Below are 27,095 nucleotides of genomic sequence, written 5' to 3' on the forward strand. Positions count from 1 at the left end.
GACAAACTATGATAATTTTATTTTTAGCAAAAGGTGAGGATTTTTAGAAATTTTTAGCAAAATAGCAGAACTTAAAATGTACCTATACTTTTTTATTTCATGTCAAAATTGACAATAATTAAAAGTTTTTTGTCAAGCCAAAATTGCAAAAAAGTTCCATTTTTTAAAAATTTAATTTTCTTCAGATTGTTTTTTTTCCAAAATTGAATGAAACATTTTTATGTAGAAATTGCAGTGATGTGCTATTTTGTATCAAAAATGTAAAAACTTGAAAATAAGTTTTTTTTTCAAAAAATGTCTCTTTTTGCCAAAATTGCAAAAAATAATACCTACGCATTTTCATTCAAGCTTCAAGCTTGAAAAAACTTCTACTCGGTTTAATTTGTTTTCAAAGTTGCATAAAAATCGTTTTTTTTTTTTTTTTGTCAAAGTTGAAATAAGTCACATTTTTGAAGATTAAAAAAAATACAAGAACGAAGTAAATTACTAATTCAAAGTTTGAATCTGAATTTTCGTATTTTTTTACAATATTTTACTTCACAATTCACATTACAAAAATTGCACTCCATCCACTTGCAAGCTGACAAAATAAGATCAGTGAGTTATCACTTATCAGTATGTAAATTGTAAACAAAACTCACATGTGCTCGATCGTAGTAATTTTTGAGTGCATTGATCATTTTTTCGGTGTAAAGTGCTTTTAAAATAATAGTTTCGTTTTAATTTTAGATTAATTTAATGATTTTCTAATACGCTGACGAATATGTTATAAATCAAAACAAGCATGGCCGAAATCAACGACGTTATATTCACTTCCGATACATTCGGTAACATGAATGTATGGGATTTAAAAAGTGGAACTACTCTGATGACATACAAGAGCTCTGCAATAAATGCCAGATGTATGGATGTCTTGAACAATGATTACGTGTTAGCCGTTCAAAAAGGACCTTTAATTTTGGCCTGGCCGATCAACAGTCAAGAGAAAATTCAACACATTAAAATGCTGTGTCCTGGCGAAGTAGGATGCTTCTCAGTCAGTCCTGACGGTCTCTATATAGCCGTTTCAATTGAAAATAAGTTACTTATATGGCAGGTAATCGTAGTTGCTTACGTAGAATGAACTTTGGTTCTGTTTTCGAGTATGTTTCTATAATATTGGATTTTCAGTTCGCTACCGGAAAGTTACTTTCGACTGTTAGCGGTCATTACCAACGGATTACTGTGATAACATGGACTCGTGATGGTTCTGATGTGATAACAGGTATGATTCTTTTGCTAAATCATGATATTGGCAGTAAATCAGTCTTCGATATGAATTTTATTCTTGTTGACAGGTGGTGAAGATGGTCTAGTATGTGTTTGGAAACTATCGGTATTAATTTCAGCCAATTTCATGTATATGGGTATAAAATCAGACGAGCAATCATCTCAAGTCGAATCCCGATACACGTTTTCCGATCATTCGATACGTATTAATGATTTATATGTTGGAAGTGGAGGCCAACGTGCCAGACTTTATACTGCTTCTGCTGATAAAACATGCAAGGTAAGTTTTTTTCGAGATTTTATCTAATTCCAGTATCGAATATACTCTTATCTTTGTACTTATTCGTAGATATACGACCTGGCCACCGGAACCCAACTACTATCGATCGTTTTCGACAGCAAACCATGCAGCATTGTCGTCGATCCGGCTGAAAACTACGTATTCGTTGGTACCGGAGATGGCACCATAAAAACTTTCTCACTTCTAGATCCGCCGCGTAATCGTGACTATCATTTTACCGATACTTCGAACGATACTACTTTTAGTGGTCATACTAAACAAGTCAACAGTCTTTCAATCTCAACCGACGGTACTTCGCTTATCTCCGGATCGGCTGACGAATCTGTAAAAATATGGCATATCGAAAGTAAACAATGCCTGCGAACTATACGTTGTCGAGGTAACGTAACCAATGTAATTGTTCGAATCCTGCCTAAAAAACTCCAACATCATGATTTCCAACCTGTCACCGTGTTGAAAAACTTCCTGAAACGGTTCGACGAGAACGAAAATGCCGACTTGATGGAGGTATTCACTCCTGATGATTTGATCGGCGCTGATTCTATCGACTATGACGATGACGACGACGATAAGAATAATTCCGAGGTAGCTGCGTTACGTGAAAAGATACAAAAACTGGAGAAAATCAACAGTCAACTTTACACTTTCGCCGCTCAGAAAATTTTACAAAGCGACGAACCCAAAGTTACCAAACCCGCTGTTGTCAAAAAGGCACCTTCCAATAAAATTCCTTTGATGGAAAAACCGTTGACGAAAAGTCAAAAGAAGAGATTGAAGCATAAAAACAAACTTAAATGATGTATCGTTATTTTCGTTTCGTTGTAATTGTTTTTTTGTACTGGATAAAAATAATTCGTAACACAACAAATTTTCTTTATTTCAAATAATACTGATTTAAGCTAGGAAGATAATGAACAATAGATGATGAAATAATTGCGAATTCGGAATGTGCTTAATACATATAAAATTACAGATCATTTTCAGTATCTAAAATGAGAACAATCTTTTAAAAATATTATAAAATTACATAAGAATTTAAAAATTGAAATAAAAAAATAAAAATACCTTCGCGTACGCGTTTCTATAAATTTTACTGTGTAGTATGCCAATGCACATACACTCACACATCTGGGCAAAATCTATACGTTGCTGACCAGTCTTTTGTAAAGATAGGAAAATTGGAAGAAACATACATACAAATATATAAAAATAAATAAAAACCAGCAGCATCTACTGAAAGTGTTATGTTGATAAGCGATTCAAAGAAAGAAAAAAAAAATTGGAATGACAGAAGCGATCAACTTCTCAGTCGATATGTAAAATAAATAAATAAGAAAAAAAAAATAGAGAAAATAGGCAAAGTAAAATGCATTAAAAAATCTCCAATCTTTAGTAAACCTGACTAGCAAATTAAAAAATTTTCGCGAATCCGCACAAACGGTGAAAGCGGTTCGAGATCTAAAAAAAAAAGACTCCGTAATGATCCGAAAAAATATTGAGGAATGTTAGTGACTAGGGAATTTTTCGCAATGAGCATAAAAAAATATCAATTTTAAAGCTTATAGAAAAATGACTCTTGCGCGTATAAAAATACAAAAATGTTCCTCTGCCTTATGAACGACTCGTGAAGGAATCTCAAATAGCTAGCCATTAGAATAGCAACCATAACGTAAAATACAATAACATTTCGATATACGAATTAAATAGATGTTATTTGACTTTTGGTGTTAATTCTTCGATGGTTTTTTCTGTTCGCTCCGAACATAAACCATGTGCCAACTTTTCTGCCTAAAATGTGCGGCGATCCGGTGTTCCTGCTGAAATGTCCATTATTGTGGAACGATCTCTTGAACTTTTTATCTGAAATGAAATAAATAACATGATTATATCGCGCTGAGCTTGACGTAACGAGGACGAAATTCGACGTACTTTTATGTTTTAAAAAGGTATGTCGACTATTGCACGTTGTGGCAGTGATGTAAGCGAGATGCCGATCGACTGGCGTGATCTGTAATTTATTACGTTCGTCTAAGAGCACCAATTCCTTTTCGCGTTTGAAAGCTTCCAGCCATTCTAATTTTTCTTTATGCGTTCGACACGAGAATAATAACCATTTGTTTTTTTGTATGTTTTGTATTTTAATACCGTGTCTGATATTAATACCGAGCAACGAATCTGTAAAAAATGAAATGAAAGTTATTTATCGACCTGCGAACTTCGGTTTTAAAAAATATATAATTCGATATTATTACCTTTGCCATCGGCAATATCGATTACTTCGCAATTATCCAATGATATTCTTCCTTTGTACATGTAAAAGTCACGTTTTAGAATATCCTAGAATTGAATTAGGAAGATTACAAATAAGATCATTATTCGATTTCATAACTCCAGACGATGCAAATAATTTATGTACCTTTTTGCAGAACACGAGTTGATGATCGAACAAGAACAGCGTAACGTTTGTTGACCAAACACCAGCGAAAACTTTGGTAACGTCGTTCTGATGAATAAGCTGCGAACTATTCTCGATTAAATTATCACCCTGTGAAATTTTAAGGAGAAAAAATTACAATGTCGAAATTTATTTTAGAATTCATTCTTATGGTTTTAAATTCGAATCTTTCAATACACTCACCTCCCATCCTTCAATTCTTTGCTGCCATAATATCAGTTTTTCTAAACTTTCCATTCGACGTTTCCTTTCATTGATAAGAACAGCAACTTCTCGCATAGCGTTCAACGCGTTTCGAATAGCGTCATAGTCAGGATGTTCGCTTTCGGTGTATTTGAGCAACTCGGCCAATTGTAAAGGATATTTGCAAATTCGCTGAATCGGCGTTAATAAAAATCCATCCAAGGGGATTTCGATCAAGTTCTTTTTAATCCTACATTTTTCGAAGAAATTCCTATACTCGGCTTTCTGATACAGCTGCTGTAGGGTGGCTATGGATAAAGGATGATTATTACAGTAGTCGGAGTACATTCGGAAATGCTCTTGCTGTAAAATAAAATCGAATTAATTACTCGTTTCTGGAATCGAATAAAAATATAAAAATATCCTTACAAATTTCAAAAACGAATTTCCAACGCAAGTTTTATGAGGAGCTTGCGAATCTAAGCTCAAGTCCAGATTTTCTAGTAATAAAACTTGAAACGCCAGGATTTGTTCCCAGTTACCGAATATTTTGAAAGTATCTTCCATCGTGAAAAGTTCTTTCGCGTTACGACATTCGATTATATAGGCCTGCGTAAAAAATTTAATTATTAGACGTCGAGAACAAGTAATAAGTTTCATCTCCCTAGAGACGGATTAATTGAACGGATTCTTACTTCTTTCACGTCTTTTAAAACTTTAACGAAATCTCTCTCGGTGCTAATCAGTTCGCAAACAATTTTCGATCTAACTTGATCGTTCGAATAAATTGACAACGAAGTATGCAATTTAGTCGGAGAATCCAAGCTGCTTTCTAACGTTTCTTCTTGATTTACTCGTAACTGTAAATTATCATCGGATTAGCAGACAGAAACTTCAAAATGTAAAACAGTTAATAAAACACTTACTCGAACGAAATCAGAAGGAAACCATCCAGATTTACCATTGCACATACCCCACCACCATTCTCTGTCTAGGACATTGTAAACTTCAATGACATCACCGGCGTTGAAAGGCAACTCTTCCGATTCGATAGCTACATGATCCCAGACAGCTTCAGCATAAATTACAACCTCTTCGTTGATACCCTTCATGAAATAAAAAACACAATAAATAAACATTTTCGAAAAATGTGTGATTAAATTAAGTACGAGTATTTAGACAGTCACCTGTTCGAGAGAATTCTTTCGCGAAGGTACCGAAGATCCAGAATCAGACATCATATCATCTTCAGAAAACAAGGCTCTTTCGTCTTCACTACAAGCTGCTCTGGACGCTGTACAATATTTCCAAATTAATAAAATACTTCTCCATTAAAACAATAACTGAACCAATGAAAACTTACGCAAAGGTTTTCGCTCTAACGCTGGTGAAAATCGACTACTTAACAGAGGCTGACTGGCTGTTCGACGTAAATTATATTGTCTATGTTTCCTACGCAACACATATATTTACATGAGTAAAAATATAATTTACTCGAAAGGAGAAAATGATGAATAAAATTTTACTTGGACACAACAGGAACTGGTGGTTTATATTTAGTAGGAACTGTAGCGTTGAAATGTTTGTCTTTGACTATATCGCAGTATCCATTGAGATCAGACAACGTTCGGCGGACTATTCGCTGCTGACATTCCAATTTTGGAGGCTGTTCCCTATCTTTAATCTGCTACGAAAAAAGAGATAGATGAAAAATAAATTTATTTCAATAACTCGAGTAAAATATTATAATACTTACATGTACTTCATGTCGACTTGTAGAGTCAATTTCATCATTCCTATCGACAGAACCGTTCATTTTATTTTTACGTTCTTTACTAGTACGCCAGGCTAATGGTCCAAATCTAAATAAATACAGCAACAATAAAAAACATCGAACACTGAACGTAATGATCTCAAATACAAATTCATACTTGTTGGAGCTTTTCTTTGGTGGAGCTGGTTCACAGAATACTTTATTCGAAGAGCTTCCGTTGGACATGCTCTTGTGATCGTCATCTTCAGCGTCTGACGGTTTCCTTAGAAACCGTAGAGAAAAACTTTTGCAAAATTTATGAAACACACGGTCACCGAGATTTGAACCTATTACCAAACGAAATTCGTGTTTTGAAATCGGTATTTAGAAAACACAGGATGTTTACAGTACATTATAGTGTTACATGTTGACGAATGCAGATATACTCACTAGAAACAATGTTTTCTTGAGATGTGGGACGGAAATCAGCCGAATTTAAGGTGGCAGTCTTGCTGTTTTTAAATTTATCTCTTCTATATCTGTGAATTGAAACATAATTAATGAACCTATTAATAGGTTATATAAATTTTGAAAGTGAGTTTGGAAAATACATACTTATTATCACAGTCGAAGTTGATATGCTTAACTGAATTATCATCTAGAGAAGGAGTACTGGAGTACTGACCGACTTTCATTAAACGACCGTATTTTTTCTTTTCTGGCATATCTTTTATTGGCTATAAAAAACAAATCGACATTTTATTATTACAACGTAGTTAGGTAGGTACGACGAAGCAGAAAAAATTCTATTATAATTTTATTTTACTCACTGTAGTAGGAGCAGTTTCTGACATAACTGAGGGTGGAATGGCCACTTTTTTATTCAACAAGAGCCCCTTTATTCCATGTTTTCTCCAATGGAACAGCAACACAGGACTAAAAACAGAATGAAAATTTACGTTAACTAACACAAATAATATTTCACTATAAGGTAAACCATAGGTACTAAATTCTAACCATTCGGTACTATAACGTTATAAAGCAGAACAGCTGTAATTTTGATGAATTATGACGCGATTTCGAATGAAAAATTTAAATATTTACATATTCAATGTACGAAACTAAAGGACAAAAATAAATCAACGATACATATGCTATACTCGAGTTGAAAACTGTGAACCTCGCCAGTTTGGCAAATGGTATGGTGAATTTTATGGAGGATTAAGAAAGTTAATCGAACTAACAGTTTATACGTACCCCTAAATTGATTAGTTTTATCGTTGGTCATATAAATTGGATCGATGTTTCGTAAAATTCCGTTTCTATAAACAATTTCAAACACCTACTCACACTAATTTTCAATCAACTGTCCAAACAAAACTTGTAAACTTTCAACGAAAGTTTATTTACAACGAAAAAATTGATATTTTGTAGGCAACCACTGTGTTTTGACCTGTTCGGCCTAATTCCGAATTCCGATAAGTCAATATTATGGTTATGAATTTCGCCGCTAGGAGCGTTAATCGGATGAATGAATGACTTCGATATTCACCGGGTTTCATTCATGGAAACGAGGATAATTTTTTGAAAAAGGGCGCTAAGCTAAGCAAAATGAAACACGAAAATACTTGTGTGTATAGTGTGTACTTCGGCTTTCTCTCGGTCTCAGTTTGGATTTCAAGACACTCTCTCTTTCAGTGGTAATGCCAGGTTCAAAATAATGTAGAAATTAGAAATTAATATTTTGCAACGTTCAATGGGTTCATTGAAAAATGAAAATCTCTTGAAAATTAATTACTGAAGTTCGAAGTAGGCCTACATACAACAGTCAATAGAACTAATCAATGTACTCGTACATAGATACGTTATGTTATTGCATTTAAATTAAATTAAATTAAATTGCCTGAACCGTGAATGATTTTGGTTCGTGCTTAAGCTTGCTAATGTGCTTTACTTTTACTGCTGTTGAGTTTTGAATTTGAACTTTCAGAACTTTGAAAAAGTTGTAGACCCAAGCTCAAAACTCGAACAAAAGCCGTTTGAATTGAAACCGGTTATTATTCACAATTCAATTTCATTCAGCCCAAAAAAAAATGGCACTAAACTTTTTATTTCAAAAGCTCGAAATCAAACCTAAATTGAATCTAAATCTAAACTTTTTCAATAGATCTAGTGGCTAGTGCCTCCTGTCGTCCTGTCCTTTGGCACTTTCAAGTTTCAATTCAATTCAAAGCACTGAACATTTTTCTAGAATTTCTTGTCGATTTGTCAGCCTTATTGTGTTTTTCACTACTCACTTACTCAGTTATTGTAATGCAATGTGAATAAGGTTCGTTTTTGTTGAAAAAAAAAAGTTTTTTTGTTTTGTTGTTTTTTAAAGAGTTATTTTACTCGAAATCAATCCAAAACTTGTTCTTTTTTTCACTGTAAATTTTAGTACTGGTACCTACCAATAGAACTCGATTGAAAAGAAGAGATAATTTGACTAGACTAGAACTGAACCGGCACTAGACCAAAACTAAAACTAAAACTAAACCTAACTTTCCACAAATTTTGACCTAAAACTTGACCCTGAACCTGAACTCAATTGGGTCAATAGCCCTGAAAAATTATCAAAGTGCATAAGTTACCTACTTATACATAGGTACCTACTTGAATGCCTAATGATACAGTTTTTGAAAAATAAGAACTAAGATTTGGAATTTTTTTGATTTTTTATATTTGGTTTGATTTTATTTATTTGAGTAACAAAAGCTGCAAAATACACATCTTAAAAACTTTTTTTTTTTTTTAATTTTTATGACGATGATGAGGGCTCAATATCAAATCCTAAGACGATTGGAAAAAATAGATCACTAAATTTAATTTCCAGCAAAAAAAAGGTGGCATTACTTTTTACCTACTACGTACTTGGCACCTAGATCTACCTCTAAAAGGGATGGTGGCATTCAAGAAAATTTCAAAAAAATACCAAGATGATAGAAAAGTAGGACGCATGTCTTAATTTTTTCAATTTTCATAAGCTTACCTATGACTGTCTCATTCAATTTTTTTAGGTACCTAGATATGCAAAGGACATTTTTTAAGGTTGAATTTCAAACAAAACAGGTACTCCATTTATAAGAATGATGTGGTATTTTCAAAATTGAAGAAGCTAAACTGGTAATGTCATTGAAAAAGAACAACTAAAAAACACGTTTTTTGTTTAATTTTTTTACTGAAATGATTTTCATTTTGGTTTTTTGGTCGATTAAATTATAAGTTTTTAGCAATCTTTCGATACTTATGTGAATATTGGTTTCTTGATTTCAGTATTTTAGGTTTTCTAAATGTTATTTTAGAAATTATGTCATAAAACAATTTTTAGTAACTCAATTCTTGTCAAATTTCACGGGAATTTCAGCAGTTTTTGGTGATTAACAATTTTTTTAATGCTTTTACTTGCGTTTAGAAGAGGTTGCAACAATATTTTTCGCAACTTTCGCTAAATTTTACTGGAATTTCACTACTGTTTTTGTGCTTTATTCTTGTCAAAAAAAAATCCAAAAATGAACAAAAATCGAACTTTATTTTTTTTGGATTTTTGATTTTCTGAGATAATAGACGTATTTTTGGTCAGCTGTTGGTTTTTTTTTTGTAGTCACCACTCCTGCTTTGAATATAAAATTTGATTTTCTACAGAAAAAAAGTACCTATCTTCAAAACTGAAGGAGTTGCACTTGGGCTGTAAAAATTTCAAAAAAAGAGAAAAAAACGAGTTTTTTTATTTTTAATTTTTCAATCAGTTTTTCTCCTTCAGTTTTTATTTTTCACAATCAGAACAAGATTGCTGATAGAATCCCCCTCTCCCTCCTTTCTTCGTTGAGACTGATCTTCAAGTCAGAAAATTTTAATTTTAATTTGGAAAATCTGAACCTGAAATCCTGAATTTGATTTTAACGCTGGCCTATCATCTTGAACGACGTTAGTGAAAAGTTGGTTTCACAATTTTTTTCATGGCTGAAAGAAATATCTAGCTCGGAGCCCGGATAAAAAACTCGACAAAATAAGTTCAAGTCTTTTTTGATGAAGTCAATAACATTTTGGACACAAGGATTACCCAGATCTACGAGTACCTAATTCAGATTTTATTGACTTAAAAAAAAAAAAAAGGAAAGTGCAAAGTTTGTTATTGAATTTGGTGTTCTCAAGTGCACTGTACACCTGAGCCTATGTAGGTAATATTATCGATTGATTTATCAAATAATTAATCATCACGATTTTTGATATCATCGATAGTAATTTTAATTGATAGGTATGTATCGTTCAAAAAATTTCACCAAATCAATGAAACTATCGCGGTATCGTGTTATGCTACAACTCATCTCACCTATTCTTTGATGAAGCACGTAACCGATAAACTACATAAAAATTCAACAAACTATTCACTAGGTAATCTAGATATAAATATAAATACCTATGAAAAATATTACCAAAATAAAAACTATACTACTTACTTATCTTGCAGTTTGATATCAGTACGCATTTTATCATTACGTTGAAACGATTTAGGTAAAGAATACGATTTTCTTTTCAATTCTTCCAAATATGCATTATCATTATACGGCGTAGGATAATTAGCTAGACAGCTTCCCGCTGCTGGATCGGTTGATAAAGACGATGAGCATCTACTACCGTAATACGCGCTTTGTAGAATATCTGGCTGTTTTCGAATGAACTCTGGGTCATAGGCGTTATGATTTTCCAATCTCGAATACGACGATATATTCGCGATATCGGGCGGATTTGTCATTTCGTGGCTTATTCGATCTTTACCGGTAGGGTATATTTCTTCGTAGAGCTGATTATGAACATCGGTTATGATCGGGTATTCGTCATCGTATCTAGTGCGGTTCTTCCCTTGGATAGGTATGCTACTGGAACTCGAGCTCATCTTTCTAGTGACTGGTTTTTCTATCAGCGAATTTGGATATGAACACGAGCAATCTTGGAATCGATTGTTGTAATTAGTGTTATTGGCAGGTAGGCAATCGTTGTAATAGTAGTATGGATAATTATACGAGTTAGGTGATCTACTATAAATGGCGTTCGTTCTCGTGTCATGGTAGGCGTCTGCAAAGAAAAAAAAAATTGAAATTTGAGTTGATCTCGAATAAGGATTTAAATACCTATGATGTCACGAATTAAGCTCCAGGCTTTGACTATATATACATGGACTGCTATCTCCTATTGTTCTTGAACGGGAATCGTGAAGCCAAAGCAATGGAGGTACTTAATCGGGACATGGGCTCTGAGCATGCGCGAGATTTCGTTGCAATGAGCAGTGCGGTTGTTGGAACGTAGGAGGGTGTCCGTCGCTGGTGATTGGAAGGTGTGAGCGCGGTTCGGATTCCTGCGCGCGCATGAAAATTCCCAATGCTCCCGATTAAGTACCTCTATTACTTCGGCTTCATCGGCGACAATGAAGATAGCAGTCCATGTATATATAATCAAAGGCTCCAGGTGGCGCACACGTTTTTGTAAGAAGTAGGTAGGAGTTCTTAGGAAGTGCTCCAATGAAGTCTCCTTAGACTATAATCCACACACGAAAAAGTGCTACTACGAGGGGGTGGACCCTCAAAAAGGTTATTTTGGGGACATGGTCGGGACCGAAAAAACTCGACGGGGTTGCGTTGGGGGACTTCTCCCGATGCCAAATATGTAATTTTTTCCCGTGAAATCCTACACAACTGCATTCTATGGCACTTTGAATGCGATTTTTATGCATTTTTGGCCATTTTTGATAATAAAATGGCTCTCACGTCCAGGATATGGCTGGGGACCGAACGATTCTTGGACGTTTGTTAGATGGGGCTATTTGAAGCCCAACTGCGCAAAAACGGCGAAAAAATACGATCACAACGCGATTTTATGAGCACTAGTAGGCTTGTTACCACTCCCCCCCACCCCCACGAATTAAATAATGCATTGTCTACACGATAATATCGATGCGACCCATCAAAATGGTATAAAATTTCGCGCTGAACTCAAAAATCGCAATCATTTTTAATTCTGACCCCCCGCGGTGGAGTTTTGCCCCCCAAAATGAATATACCGATGATATTAAACAAACTTTGCACATTACACGTCAATAATGACACTGAGGATTTATGTGTACGCAATCAGAATGATTCTCATATTCGTTGCTTGGGAATATTTTTGCTTCAAAATTTTTCATTCAATCTCCACCCTCTCCCCTCCCCTTTAAAGACTATGTTTGAACATGAATTTGAAAACTTGAACATGACCTATCAAAATCGTATAAAATTTCGCACTGAGCTCGAAAATTGCAGTAATTTTTCAGTTGGACCCCCTCGGTGGAATTTTTCTTCTTAAAATGAATCTAACTATAAAACTAAACAAACTTTTCACATTACACGTCAGTATATGAAAATTTATGCACACGTGATCAGAGTATTTTCCCCCCCATTTTTCATATCTATTTTTCTGTTTTTACTCTATTCATCTCATTTTTTCATTTACACATTTTTTGTACATTTCATTGTTGTTCCATTTTTCTAGTTTGTAATTTTTTTCTCAATTCATCTGTTTTCATTTCATTTATATTTTTTTCATCTTTCATTTCTGTTCCAATTTTCTTATGTCTTTGTATTTTTTTCTCGTTCTTATTTTTCTGTTTTTTTTTTATTTCATCTCGTTTTTTTTCGTTTTTGTATTTTTTGTATCTTTCATTGTTGTACCACTTTTTTTTTGTTATTTTTTTCTTGTTTTTCTCATTATTCTGTTTTTACTCATTCCATCTCATTTTATTTTCATTTACCTAGAGACGTTCCGCATGAAAAGGGACAACTTCGTTAGAAACATAATTCTTCAGAAAACAGGTTTTTATGAAAAATGATCAAAATTTTCGTTTTTCACTTTTTGACGGAATCTTATAGGAAATTTAACGCGCTTTCCAATGGTATCACTGTTTTTACCCGTACGTGCTCGTAAATACTCATAAATTATACGTTTTAACTTTCAGCAGCCACCAAGTATCGAAAAAAAAAGTGAAAATCCCATCGGATGAATAAAAATTTCTACATTTTAGGTTATATACATTATTTTTTTATGTAGAACGCAAACTCAGGTCTAAAATGCGAAAAATGAAAAAAAAATCAAAAACTTTGAACGCGTTTTTTTTCAAAACTATGTTTTTTGTTACCTCATTTTTGAAAATTCGCAGCGTTTCCGCATATGGGTCGTTTTTTTTGCTATTTGGCTCATTTTTTAGCAAATTTTGTCTAGTTTAACGTGGTGTGCTTAACTCAATTTTTTCAAATCTCACGAAGTTGTCCCTTTTCATGCGGAACGTCTCTAAATATCTTTCATTTTTGTTCCAATTTTCATATTTTTTTGTAAGTATCATTTTCCTGGAGTATATTTTTACATTACAAGCGTCATATTGTTACATAAATCCTCATATATACAGACCCATAATAATGGGGGGAAGAGGGCAAAACTCCACTGAGGGGGTCCAACTGAAAAATGACTGCAATTTTCGAGCTCAGTGCGAAATTTTATACGATTTTGATAGGTCATGTTCAAGTTTTCAAATCCATGTTCAAACATAAGTAGTCTTTAAAGGGGTGGGGAGAGGGTGGAGATTGAATGAAAAATTTTGAAGCAAAAATATTCCCAAGCAACGAATATGAGAATCATTCTGATTGCGTACACATGAATCCTCAGTGTCATTATTGACGTGTGATGTGATCGGTATATTCAGTTTGGGGGACAAAACTCCACCGGGGGGGGGTCAGAATTAAAAATGATTGCGATTTTTGAGTTCAGCGCGAAATTGTATACCATTTTGATGGGTCGCATCGATATTATCGTATAGACAATGCATTATTTAATTCGGGGGGTGGGGGAGTGGTAACAAGCCTACTAGTGCTCATAAAATCGCGTTGTGATCGTATTTTTTCGCCGTTTTTGCGCAGTTGGGCTTCAAATAGGCCCATCTAACAAACGTCCAAGAATCGTTCGGTCCCCAGCCATATTCTGGACGTCAGAGCCATTTTATCATCAAAAATGGCCAAAAATGCATAAAAATCGCATTCAAAGTGCCATAGAATGTAGTTGTGCAGGGTTTCACGGGAAAAAATTACATATTTGGCATCGGGAGAAGTCTCCCAACACAACCCCGTTGAGTTTTTTCAGTCCCGACCACGTCCCCAAAATAACCTTTTTGAGGGTCCACCCCCTCGTAGTGCGGGGTAAAAATTTCAAAATTGCACTTTTCTGAATGGGGCGGGTAGTACCTTCATTTTGGCAGCGCATTTTCATGGTCCTCGAAAAAAAAATACAAAATCAACTTCTAGAGCACTTTTTCATGTATGGATTATAGTCTATTAGGAAGTGTTCCAATGAAGTCTCCTAGTCTAAGTACGTGATCGAAGAATTTTTTAGAAACGTCATCACCCCCTGAACTTGATAGTTTATTGACTTTTGATGAAAACAAGGATAAGACTCAAACCCTCTAGCTCTTCAGAAGATGCTTTTGGGATTCTCATATATGTACTTGGACGTGTGCGCCCCTGCAGACTCGTTAATTATACATATACGTACCATCAAACGAGGCGTATCTATTACGGCTCTGATTCTTGGGAATACTTCTAGCTTGCGTGCCATAAAAATAATCAACACCATTGCTTTCCGGTAAATAATACGTGTTCGCGCATCTCGCCTGGAAACTAGCGGCTCGACGAATTTTCTGCCTACGCGGCGTTTCTGGCTCGTACGAATGGTAGGACTTGATCGAAGGTGTATCAAATTGTTCGCCTCTGTCGTCGAATGCGTCCAGGTAACTCGGCTCGCCGGCTATGCTATGACTTAGTGTAGACGGCACCGAACCTACACGACAGTGGTTGCAATAACAATTATAAGAGTACTGAGAACATTCTGGATACGGATCGGATTCCGAACGCCAACTCGAAAATCCGCCGACTTTATCGTTGAAAGATTCCGATTTAAAACGATTATTGAACTGATCGTGATCGGCGGCGTAATCGGCAGTCATCCTTCTTCGATAGTTCGATTTACTCGGCGGTATTTTATCCCTATCGCTGGGAGCGTAATATCCGCAATTTGTAGCACCTTTATTGGTTCGGTAATAGCTGCCATTTCGGGCATTAAGTAATCCGGTTTTCGAACGTAAATCCGGATACATGTAAGTGCCAGCAGGGCCGCAACCGTTACCCTTATTGGTAGGATTGATGTTTTCCGAGTTTTCCAAGTATTCGATGCCGTCGACGTCTTGAAACCCCGGAGGAGGTGAAAGAATCGGGTAATAGGAGAGAGATCTAAGCGTGTTGTCTTTTTCCAGTTTTCTTCTGGTGTTGGTTGAAAGTTTCATTTCTAATTCTTTTTCGTACTCGTTGGAAAATCTTCTAGGCGGTTCAATTATTAGCGAATCGCTTCTGCTACATTCGTTAGTACTTTTACTTTTTAAATAATTTTGTTGACTCGTTCCATTGAGCGTGGAATGTGCTCTATTAATATAACGTCTAGGTAATGGTAACGGTTGTTTATTAATCAACGGCTGACATTCGTTTTCGCGTAAGTGTTTCTGATGATGCTGCTGCGAGTGCGACGATTCGATATCTCTGTACATTTTACCCGCATCCATGTTGTTAAATATTAATTTCAAGTTTCGAGCGACGTTTTCATCTTCGTTTGCAATCATCCACGGCTCCGAAGTGCTTCGTAAATGTAACACGGATACATTTGGCCCGCTGAAAATTCAACAAAAAAGAAATACGTATTATAAAAATAATATTTACTCGGAGCTTCATCGTACTAAATCTAAATTATTAAGTGTTATGTACATATATGTATTTTAAAAGAAACAAGAAAAAAAACGAATAAGTAGGTACATTGAAATGTAATTTTGCAGATATATTTTCATTGCGTAGGGTGTATAGTAAGTAAGTAGGTAGGTATAGTGTCATTAAGCGAATACATAAGTATGAGTAAATCGAGTTTCGGTATAATAATCGGGTCAGTTTACAAGTCTAGACAAATAGTGTTACTCCGGGTGCAGTTCAGAAAACTGTGAATAAAAACAATGCTCATTTCGAATTCACGCTGCGTTAGGTACATTTTAAAGAGAAAAATGAAGTTTTATAGCGTATTTGCATACCTAAATCATCTCTCTTCGGATACGGAATCTGAATTTTTTTATTACATTGACTTCGAGTCTGGGTTCATAACCGACGGTGTACCTCTTCCTATCCACCTACTGCCTGTGATTTTGGATCATGACTCAGCAGAATATATCACTTTACAGTACTGTACTGCATAAGTGGGTATGTTTTTTTACGAATTTTCAAAAATTATGTCAAACTCAAAAGATACATATTTTCTGGAAATTATGCACACAAATAGGTAGGCACTCATATTCAAAGGTAAATGACCTTTATTTTGTATGGTTGAGTTGAGTGTTCACAATCAATATATGTACCTAATTTTAGCCGGGAAGCCCACTTAAGGATAAATTGCACCCCCCCCGTCGATCCTCCGGGGAAACTTTTTTCTTAAAGGGGGAGTCCTGAGGAACATTTCTAGCCCTTGTACTCAAAAAAAAAGTGGCCCTATTCACAAAATGGCGGCCATTTTGATTAACAGGTCAGCCGAAATCGCAGATTTTGCGTTCCAACATACGACTTGTGCAACATTTTTCAAACTGTAGGAAGGTAGATCAAAAGATCAAGCAAAAATTTATCACCTGTCAACATTTCAAGTGCTAAAGTACGTTTTTCGATTTCTGGTGAATTTTTGAAAATCAAAAGGCCAAAAATGATGGGAAAAATCAAAATTTTACCAAATTGACCAAGAAAGCTGAAATTCGGGATACACCCTATTTTCGACATACCAAATCGATTGGAAACTATTTCAAACCGTTTTGAGCACTTCTGGAGCCTCCAGCAGATTTTTGAAACTCGAAATTCCCACAAAATTTCATCAAAATGAAGTTGGAAAGCTGAAATTTACTCTGCAAACTAATTTCAATACGCTACGAAGCCACTGCAGGGCGATTTCAAGTCGTTTTGGAGCATCCAGCGATTTTTTGAAAATTGCTGGAGCCTCCAGGAGATTTTTGAAACTTTAAATTTCCTAAAAATTTCATTGAACGGAGATGGAAAGTCAACGTTCATTCTGCAAACTAATTTCAATACGCTACAAAATGTCTGCTGGTGGATTTTAAGTCGTTTTGGAGGCTCCAGCGACTTTTTGAGAGGTCATGTGGTGTTTTTTGGAAAATTGAAATTTCCAAAAAGTAGCTGGAAGCTTTAAAATCATTTAAACCCATTTGAAACCCACCATGTAGTCGACTTCATATCGTATTGAAATTAGTTTGAGAAGTAAATTTCAGCTTGCCAACTTCATTATTGGTAAAATGTTGCGAGAATTTCAAATTTCAAAAATCTACTGGAGGCTCCAGTAATTTTCGAAAAGTCGCTGGAGGCTCCAAAATTTATTTGAACCTACTTGAAGTCGTCTTCAGAGGTTCTTGAAATTGGAGTGTAGGGTAAATTTCAGCTTTCTATCGCCATTTGACGAAATTTGGTGAAAATTTAAAGTTTCAAAAATCTCCTGGAGGCTCCATTAATTTTCAAAAAATCGCCGGATGCTCCAAAACGACTTGAAATCCCCCTGCAGTTGCTTCGTAGCGTATTGAAATTAGTTTGCAGAGTAAATTTCAGCTTTCCAACTCCATTTTGATGAAATTTTGTGGGAATTTCGAGTTTCAAAAATCTGCTGGAGGCTCCAGAACTGCTCAAAACGGTTTGAAATAGTTTCCAATCGATTTGGTATGTCGAAAATAGGGTGTATCCCAAATTTCAGCTTTCTTGGTCAATTTGGTAAAATTTTGATTTTTCCCATCATTTTTGGCCTAAATTTGATTTTCAAAAATTCACCAAAAATCGAAAAACGTACTTTAGCACTTGAAATGTTGACAGGTGATAAATTTTTGCTTGATCTTTCGATCTACCTTTCTACAGTTTGAAAAATTTTGTGCAAGTCCTATGTTGGAACGCAAAATCTGCGATTTCGGCTGACCTGTCAATCAAAATGGCCGCCATTTTGTAAATAGGGCCACTTTTTTTTTTGAGTACAAGGGCTAGAAATGTTCCTTAGGACTCTCCCTTTAAGAAAAAAGTTGCCCTGGAGGATCGACCGGGGGGGGGGGACACTCAACCATACGAAATAAAGGCCATTTTCCTTTGAATATGAGTGCCTACCTATTTGTGTGCATAATTTTCAGAAAAGTAGGGCCACTTTTTTTTGAGTACCTACAAGGGCTAGAAATGTTCCATAGGACTCCCCCTTTAAGAAAAATGTTGCCCCGGAGGATCTACGGGGAGGGGGGTGCAATTTAACCTTAAGATTTTCGAATTTATTTTTCAGGAATGCCCCAAGTTTGATTTACCTACTCAGATGGAGCACTAATTTTTTATATACCCATTACCCATGTATGCGTTTTTTGGACCATTTTGGAAAATTCAACCCTTAGGAAGGTCCTCCATTTGGCCATCGAGCTGCTGAAATTTATCTCCTGAGTTTACCAAAGGGCCCTCTCGCTCTAAAGAAAAATATTCTCTGGTTAATCTCATCTGTTGTTGGCGAACTATTAATTTTTTCCAAGTTCGGATGAAGAATCTCCATCAAAGTGGCAAAAAGTATAATATATTTTTCGCTCAAGTTAGGTACAGCATATTTTTCAAAGGGTTGTCACCTCTTGGCTCTTACGTTACTTTTTTTCATTTCTCTTCACAACAACCTATAGTTCAACACTTGAGAAAAAAAAACACTTCACCTTCACCCACATATCACTCCTATAGGTATCTTTACTCGATAAAATGTACCCTCATTAAAAAGTATGGTTCTACTTTACTTCGCGAATAGAAACTTGAGTGAAATTAAACTACGAGTATATACGATGACGATGGAGATCACAAAACGAACGTCAAAAATTCCTTTATCCTATCTAAAAAATGACAAATAATACGCATAAATTATAGGTACGCTGACACCACTCGGCTCATTAGTAATGGAGTGAATTTTACTTATTAAAGCGTCGCATCGATAAGAAGGAATTGACGTCAAAATTCACTTATCGCGATATTATTTTCTTCGCACTCGCCAACATCGAGTAAAAAAGAGCTGCCTATAGTGCTATACTGTATGCCCACCCAAAATAAATGTGGCCTAATAATTCAGTAAAAAGGAAACATCAACCAAACCAACACCGATGATAATGCATAAAATCTTTCATTTTCGAATACTAAAGCAAATAAAAATATATCTTCGTCTCGTTATCGTGCAAAAATAAGCAAGAGTTTCGAACGAAGAATTAATTGTCATTTATTTAGCGACGACGCTGAAGACTAATTATCATTATTGTTCAGATTTTCCAGACACTATCACTCTTGTTGTATGGGACGAGTAGGTACCTACTACCTATATGGTAAGTGCAGGTAGGTACTGTAGCGGAAGATTATTGTATTGAACTGTTGTTGATTCTCGTTCGTTGTTTGACAATGGAAAATTAAAATTGGAATTATCGAAAGTTACCTACTGGAATTTCTTGGACACGAAATGGTTTTCTTATCAAAATATGAGCACAATGAGTATAACGATTTGGTTTCCTTATAACCTATTACGTACGTAGGTACTTCTTCGTATTCTATCTGCAGGAAAGATATACTTTTTTATAAATGAGGAGGTGGATAGCAAAACGCAATAACTCCAAAATTACGAAAATTGAGTTTGATATCTATCCTTATGTAAAATTCAACGGGGAATCCATTCCCGGTGTCAGATTTTGTCCATCAGTTGAATATCATAGCGCAATCGAGGAAAACAAGTCTGATTTTAGAGCTAAATGCATTGAAAAATGATATTTTGTTTGCAAAACGCAATAACTCCACTACTTTTTATACATTTCAGTTGCGCAGATGTGGTAACACTGTTTTTTTTCATCGGGTGGGTACTGAAAATCGTTGGGTAGGAGTTACTTAAAAAAATGGTGCTTTCGTTGCCACTCTCTGAATGCCATATCACACACAGGAATTGTTTGAATTTGACATTCCAGTTTTTTAATTGTTTTTTATCGAAAATTCTCGATTAAACATCAATTTTTTCAAATAAAAAATACGTTTTTTTGCAGAAAAACACCAAAAAAAAATTTTGCGTTCAAAACGCAATAACTTTTTTTTCTTTTCCTCACTGTGCTTACCCAGGTGACCGAAATTTTGAAATTGAGTGGAAATTTTATTTGTGGCACCTTCCCCTTTCATTTGACACCAATTTCGGAACTCGACCCCCCACCCTTCCCCTCCTGACAATTTTTCCTAATTTCCCAAAAAAACCAAAAATGGAGTTATTGCGTTTTGCTATCCACCTCCTCAAATATGAGTACCTATAGACAATAAATAATAAGTCTATAAATTGTTACATCACTGCAACATGAACATGCCCAAAAATGGGGTCATATTCGTTCTTTACTTTTTACTGCATTCATTTATGTTGAATTTTTCATTTTTATCAACTTTCGATGAGAATTTTTTATAACTTGGTAGATCTAAATTATTGTTGTTTCTGGAAATTTTCAAATATTTCTTCGTGCTAAAATGCCTAACAAAAAAATGATGTTAAAAATACCATGTTCTGCTTTGTTTGACTTAGAAATCTAAGAAATGTAAACATATTTTTTGAAAAGTAAAAATTTTCGAATTTTTTGGTTTTAAAATTATTGACTCCTATACTTTTTACTGCAAGTCTAAAATTAGGAGCTTAAATTTTGATAAACAATGAATCTAGAATCAAATCAGGGATATGATCTAGTGGTGATATATCGATATTTTTTAAATATCGATATTTCCGAGGTGAAAAATTGGAAAAATTGAAAAATTTCTGATGGAAGCCCCATTATACTTACTTGAACAAAAAATTACTTCAAATCTAGTAATTAATGAAATAATGTAGCTCCTTCCTCCTTCAAAGGGTAAAAACATAGAAAATTTTATTTAGGTATATATAAATAAAAATTTCGAATTTCTTTCCAAATTTTTTTTTTTAACATGCTCATCTCATTACATTAAATTGCTGCAGTTTTTATTGAAATATCAACACCACTAATATGATCATAACACATGAGCCTTTAATGCCTTCAATGGCACATATGTAAATAGTATGACCAGTGAAATAATTTTCGACTGAAATATGACAGCTGCGTATCAAGGAGGGAAGTGGGGAGGGCGATGACCGATGAGGTCATCTAATGGTGACTTTTCCGTTTTGGCATATGAATTATTTGAGATCGATGTTCATTGAAAAAATTGTGTTAAAATCAAAGACAAACGTGAAACTGAGGCGAACACACCCGGGGGGAGGGGTGAGGAAATTTTTTATCGCAAATTAAAAATTGTCAGAAAAATAGAATTTGCTAAACAAATTTTTTCAGGAAAAATTAAATTTCCAGAGACAGGCACCATACGAATTTCGTCACCAGTATTGAGAAGGGGAGGGGGAATTAAAATGTTGAATTTTCAAAAATTAAAAGTAAATGCAGGTAGGTACTTTTCAACTTTCTTACGTCCTCTCAAATAAGTCCTAATGATTGAAAAATAACACACTAGTGGGTTCAAAAGCTGTCAATTTTTACTTGGATTTAGTTTTGAGTTTAGTGCGGTGTTTCTTTCTTATTTGGTAGAGATGCTGGAGTGGGGGGGGGGAGGTGAGGATTTACAGCGGCTAATTCTTTTAATAGGAATGATAATAATTAATAATAATATGATACGAGTACGTATACATATATTGACGAATAATATTTTTGACATTTTGGCTTGAAAATTTATTTTGAGCTTTTTTATACTTAGTTTAAGATTTTGTTTTTTCCTGACTTGTCTTCATTACAAGAATTTTAATTAAAGTGAATGATTGCAATATATTGATGTAAGAAATCAGAAATTGAATCAGGTAGGTAGGTCGTCATCAAAGCAAAGCTGATAACACGAATTTTTAAAGAAAAATTTGGTTGAAAAAACAAAAAATGAGCTCATCATTGCAATCCTACCAATTTTCAGGAAGTTGGACTTCAAATTTTGAAATTTTTACAGTTGATTGCCAGATTTTGGGCATTCGCAGGTTAAATGGGGCGTTTTTTCCTGTAGATATTAATTTACAAAAGGTATCTATAATTTTTTTGATTTTTTTCAAGGCATATTTGACCTTCCCTTCAAAATTGCTTTTGAAATGTTGAAAATAACTCCTGACTTGAAAATACATCCCCGGTTTGCTTATCTATGAAGCGACAAACTTTTCTCTTGCAGTGCATTCAACCTTCAGATTAATTTTCAGCACTGCTTGAATGAAGAAACCGGAAACGTACCTGAAGGTTTAAAAAAGCATTGTTTTGACAGCACTTTTTGTTTTAGAAACAGTTTTTTTCTGACGATTTTTTTTTTCATTGCCCAAATTTGGATTAAACGAAAAAAATTATTTTGATTGTCAATTTACCTATCTTTTTTCATCCTAAAATTTCAAATTTTTCATCAAAAAATCTGGTAAAAAAAAAACGTCGAAAATTCAACAGATTTTTTTGATGGTTTTCAAAATTATATTTTTTTTAATTTATATTTTAGAAAATCAATTTTCAGAGAATAGAACTTTTATTCTTATTTATTTCATATCAAAACATCGTTATTATGATGAGCAAAATTTTGTCAGTTGATGTTCTTTTCATCTTTTTAAGAAGAGGGGGCCGAAGGCGTTTAATATACATTAAAAATTTTCTCACAACAATTTTGACCATCTGATTGCTGTTTTTCATGTCTTAGTAAAATTGCGATCTGTCACGAGAAAACCAGGTTAGTGTCCAAAAAATCGATTTTTTTATGGATATTGGTAGTACTCAGGGTGCAGAATCTGCCTGCGGTGGTAAAAACGTTCACGAACGATTGTTTTGACCCTAAATTCAAGGTTAAAAAAATAGAGCAACTACAAAAAAAGTTTGAAAACATTTTTTTTGGTGATTTTCTTGAAAAGTATGTTCTGGGGAGTCAATATGGGAATTTTTAGGGCAATCGACCCATATTTGGAGGATTAGTGCCATTTTATTGAAATTTGAATGAGGCTTATTGAGCTGGAAAAATCAACTCTTTTCACTTTGAACAAGTTTTTTGAAAAAATTGAAAAACTCAATAAATAACTTTATTTTATATCTATTAATAATTCATTCTTTGTAGTTTTACCGAAATTTTTGGTGCGAAATTTAAAAAAAAAACGAAAAAATCGATTTAGGGAAATTTTGATTATCGGCCTTTGGCAACCCTGATTTTGGAAAAATGCCAGATTATGTTGGCACCCTTGGTGGCCAAAAGTGGTCCAAGTTTCACGAACCTACGAATCATAGATCGCCGAATACATAGATTCAAAATTTCAAATGCCTGTTTTGTAAAATTAAAAATTTACGTTTTGGACACTAACCTAGTTTTCTCGTGACAGATCACAATTTTGAAATTTATAATAATTGAAACTGTTTATTCTGCAAAAAGAGAGAAAAAAATGATATTTTTTCATTGGGAATATGAGAGGTAATCACTCTTCTAGAAAGATTAATGAGAAATATAAGAATTCCCCAGCTATTGGTAACATTTCGAGTTTTTTTTTTCAGTTTCTCCCCCCCCCCCCTCGACCATAAATACCCCACCAATTGAATTTTGAAAAAACAGAAAACGTAAAATACACTTCTGGCATTATAGGTACGATTACCGATTCTTCAATAATAGAAATGCCAGCATTATAGTACCTATACAGAATGCGATATTTTCTCCTCTGTCGTGAACATCCTAATAGAAATCCTTTCGAATAATCGAACGCGAAGGAATTTTAATGAATCGACGCGTAATATCACTGTGAAAGAATTGAATTTAATTACTCCCGAGGGAGCATATCTTATATACCTATGCGACGACGATCACTCTATACATAGCCTCTATAAGTACCTACGGTATATATGAAAATCCATTCCGATGCATCAGGCTTATTTTCATTGTTTCAATTGGTACGGCTTTTTTGTACTTGAAAACAATTAGCAAGATTCTACGCGTACATACAAGAGTAAGTAGATAGGTATCGATTGAAGAAGAAGAAAAAAAAATCGATTTCCGCGCGTATATAATAATTATATATGTATTTTAATTACTCTCTCTCACTCTCGCATCTGTATATACACGAATGTACTATCATGATACCTATCTAGATGTGATGCTTCCCACATTACTACAGCTTGACGTTGCTATATCTAGGCAGAGCAGTTATAATTGATACAGCTACATCCACAACCTCTCAGCATCATCGTACAGTATCTACTCGTATATAATGGCGAATTCATGTTTGTGTAGCATCTAGCTCAGCCACCATCGAGCAGATTGCAGACAAGATACACGTACGAAATATTTTGGACGATTTGACGGATTAATTAAATAAATCCATCTCTCACACACGCACACACACATACATGGTAGAGGTACGCTAGCAAAAAGCCGGAAGGGCTGAATTAGAAAAAAAAAAAACGTTTGGCGACTTGACCATTTGGATTTGCAGATAGACAGAGAGAGAAAGAGACAAGGTCGATGTTGATAATAAATCTGAAATAATCACGACTCTGGTTATATCAACTTAGCTTGGCGCTTTAATCCATAAAAGGTTCGAAACAACAATCACATTCTGCGTAGGCAAACTACATCACAGTATCTGCTGTATCTAGTATGTACACGTAACCGGATAAACTAGCATGGAAATTACAGAGGAGCATTTGGGGACTATGCCCTTTGACCTCGCCTACTCTCCACCAAACACAGTTTTCATTCCGAAAGAAAATTCGAGCCGGAAAAACACAGACTATGCAGTTATACGACGAAGCTGATGGGCTGTTTGCCAAATTACCTACTCTCGTGTTGGAATGGAAATGTGCATGGTGTTTTGCAGATGCTATAATATAGCCAACTTCTTGGTCCATTTAGGTCTATACTATTACTGGTCAAGTATACCTGCTTGTTACGTAACGTCTACCTATACTTATGTGCAATGCAACGATGGAAGATTTTTTTTTACGGTTTCATCGAGTAGGTATATCTTCAAAAAGGTGTCATTGCAGATTAAAATTTAAAATGTACGTTATTAAGATAGGTAAATTGGAAATGAGATTAGATATACGATGCGAAAATTATGTCATTTTTTTAGATTATTAGCGTACTTAAATCGAGTACTTGGATGTGTATTTAGAGGAACCAGTTCGAAATTAGAACTCTCGTAAGCAATCGAAATGTACATTACGAGGTAATGTTTTATTTGAGATAGTAATTTGATTCCGAATTAGCAGGTATGCAACCATGGTTATGATTAATTTGTACATTTATGGTGTGATTTTTTTCTGCATTTTAGAAAGCTCAAATTACATATTTTCAGTGTAACAGAATCGTAAATTAGGATTAGAATTAAATCGCAGGTGCAACAGCGTAATTTTTTCTCGTGGAATTAAATGCGCCTGCGTTTTGCCAAAGTGTAAAATGAATTTCAAAATGCAATTACCATTTTTGATAATCTGCCAAAAAATACCGAACTGGAAAAACCTTCGATGATTCTGAAATATGTTCGAATCAAATTTCAAAACACCTGGAACAAGTTTCAAGTATCACGATGAAGAAATTTCAGGTGTTTAATTTTTTGAACACGTTTGTTTTTAGGTATATGATTCTATCTCTCATCGTTGGTATCATTTCTAGATTCCTCGTGTCTTATCATCTTGAGGAGTAGAACAACGTGCTGATCCAAAATAAATATCTTCGATTGTAATGAAAATTAGAGGGTTAATTGAAGTTCTTCAACATATTTTGATAACTTTTAGTAGGTACGAGATTCGTTATGGATAATCATATTCATTACTTTCATGTAGAGCAACGTTTCTGATCCGAAATAAATATCTTTACTCACTTACCTACTTAATTAACTCGATTAAATACACTCTAAATCTCATGTTTATAAACAACTAGGTAAACAGAAGACCCAATTCTATCATAGTCTAATACTTCGAAACCTTCTCCAAACATCCAAAAATTCTCTCTACAATCAATAGTTAAAAGCTTTGAAAACTTACCCAGATTTCATATTATTATTAGAACTACTCACGAAGAATATAAGTTCAAAAAGCACGCTCGAAATAACGGTACAAACACGTAAATTTACGTTTTTCGAGCACACTTTACCATTTCAAGCGTATTATTAAACCTATCGATTCACTCATGTTACAAACCCGTAAACTAAACTAAACCAGTTGAAGAAGGTACAACGTGAATATTAACAAGTTAGCGGACAAAACCGCGAACCAGTGTTGCAGACGACAGCGAAGCAAAACGTACCAGAAATGAGGGAATTTTCGACGTAAGGTTAATTAAAAAATAACAGTATTTACCCTGGTCGATGATTAATGTCGGATTAATTTATGAAAATATGAAAAGTATATAAGTACAACCGAACTGTATTGACTTTCACGTGACGCTTTCGCATACCGAATTATCTTGAACGCGAATTTAATTAATATTTAAATAAAAATCATCGTTTTATGTATCGAAATAAATTACGTTTATGAAAATAAAAATTCAGCGTACTTGGATACGTATAATGTGTACACTTTCTACGTTATATGTTGTGTTTTTTTGTTTTCTTAGGTATATATTTTACACACGTTATAAAATACCGCACCTTTAGCGAACAATAATGCCGAGAATTCGGGTATACCCAAATAATAGAGAGAGCGGCGGTAATTTGAAAATGCTTTGCGCCAACTCAAGCCCCGCATTATTGATTTCAGTGAGTCCGCACAAGTCTCCATCATCTCCGGGTCAGAAGGATGTGTACGCAAATAAGCTACCTCTCTTCCTTATAATGAAATTAAACTGATAAATATACTCTTAAACATCCATTAAAACGAGATTCTATTTCGAATTAAACCCATGTAGACGATTAATTTTTACTTCGATGGGTAGAGAACATTACCCAATATGGTATAGGTAGGTGTCTGTTTTTAC

The 27,095-nt window shown here is 34.5% G+C and overlaps 2 protein-coding genes across 5 annotated transcripts; one reads left to right on the top strand and one right to left on the bottom strand.

Annotated features, from left to right (window-relative positions):
* Positions 1-624: 624 nt before the first annotated feature.
* Positions 625-2,438, top strand: LOC135846082 (WD repeat-containing protein 18). The gene is made up of 4 exons (XM_065365081.1): positions 625-1,096; positions 1,171-1,264; positions 1,338-1,549; positions 1,619-2,438. The coding sequence occupies exons 1-4, from the start codon at positions 785-787 to the stop codon at positions 2,366-2,368; spliced, it is 1,368 nt and encodes a 455-aa protein (XP_065221153.1). The 5' UTR covers positions 625-784; the 3' UTR covers positions 2,369-2,438.
* Positions 2,427-26,789, bottom strand: RhoGEF3 (Rho guanine nucleotide exchange factor 3). Of its 4 annotated transcripts, none has more exons than XM_065365080.1 (19): positions 26,676-26,789; positions 14,569-15,734; positions 10,458-11,073; positions 6,792-6,897; positions 6,577-6,698; positions 6,412-6,500; positions 6,140-6,308; positions 5,965-6,070; positions 5,735-5,895; positions 5,572-5,660; positions 5,396-5,502; positions 5,135-5,314; positions 4,904-5,068; positions 4,638-4,817; positions 4,209-4,571; positions 3,987-4,115; positions 3,823-3,907; positions 3,500-3,745; positions 2,427-3,430 (listed from the first exon to the last, which is right to left on the bottom strand). In XM_065365080.1, exons 2-19 carry the CDS (start codon positions 15,683-15,685, stop codon positions 3,270-3,272), a joined length of 4,191 nt encoding a protein of 1,396 aa, XP_065221152.1. In that variant the 5' UTR covers positions 15,686-15,734; positions 26,676-26,789; the 3' UTR covers positions 2,427-3,269. The 4 variants fall into 4 exon arrangements, with proteins under 4 accessions (XP_065221152.1, XP_065221151.1, XP_065221150.1 ...); XM_065365079.1 differs by having other exon boundaries at positions 26,480-26,789; XM_065365078.1 differs by lacking the exon at positions 26,676-26,789 and adding an exon at positions 26,165-26,342 and having other exon boundaries at positions 5,735-5,892.
* Positions 26,790-27,095: the final 306 nt, after the last annotated feature.

Source organism: Planococcus citri, chromosome 4 (genome assembly GCF_950023065.1).
Source record: "Planococcus citri chromosome 4, ihPlaCitr1.1, whole genome shotgun sequence".
Taxonomy (NCBI): Eukaryota; Metazoa; Arthropoda; class Insecta; order Hemiptera; family Pseudococcidae; genus Planococcus; species Planococcus citri.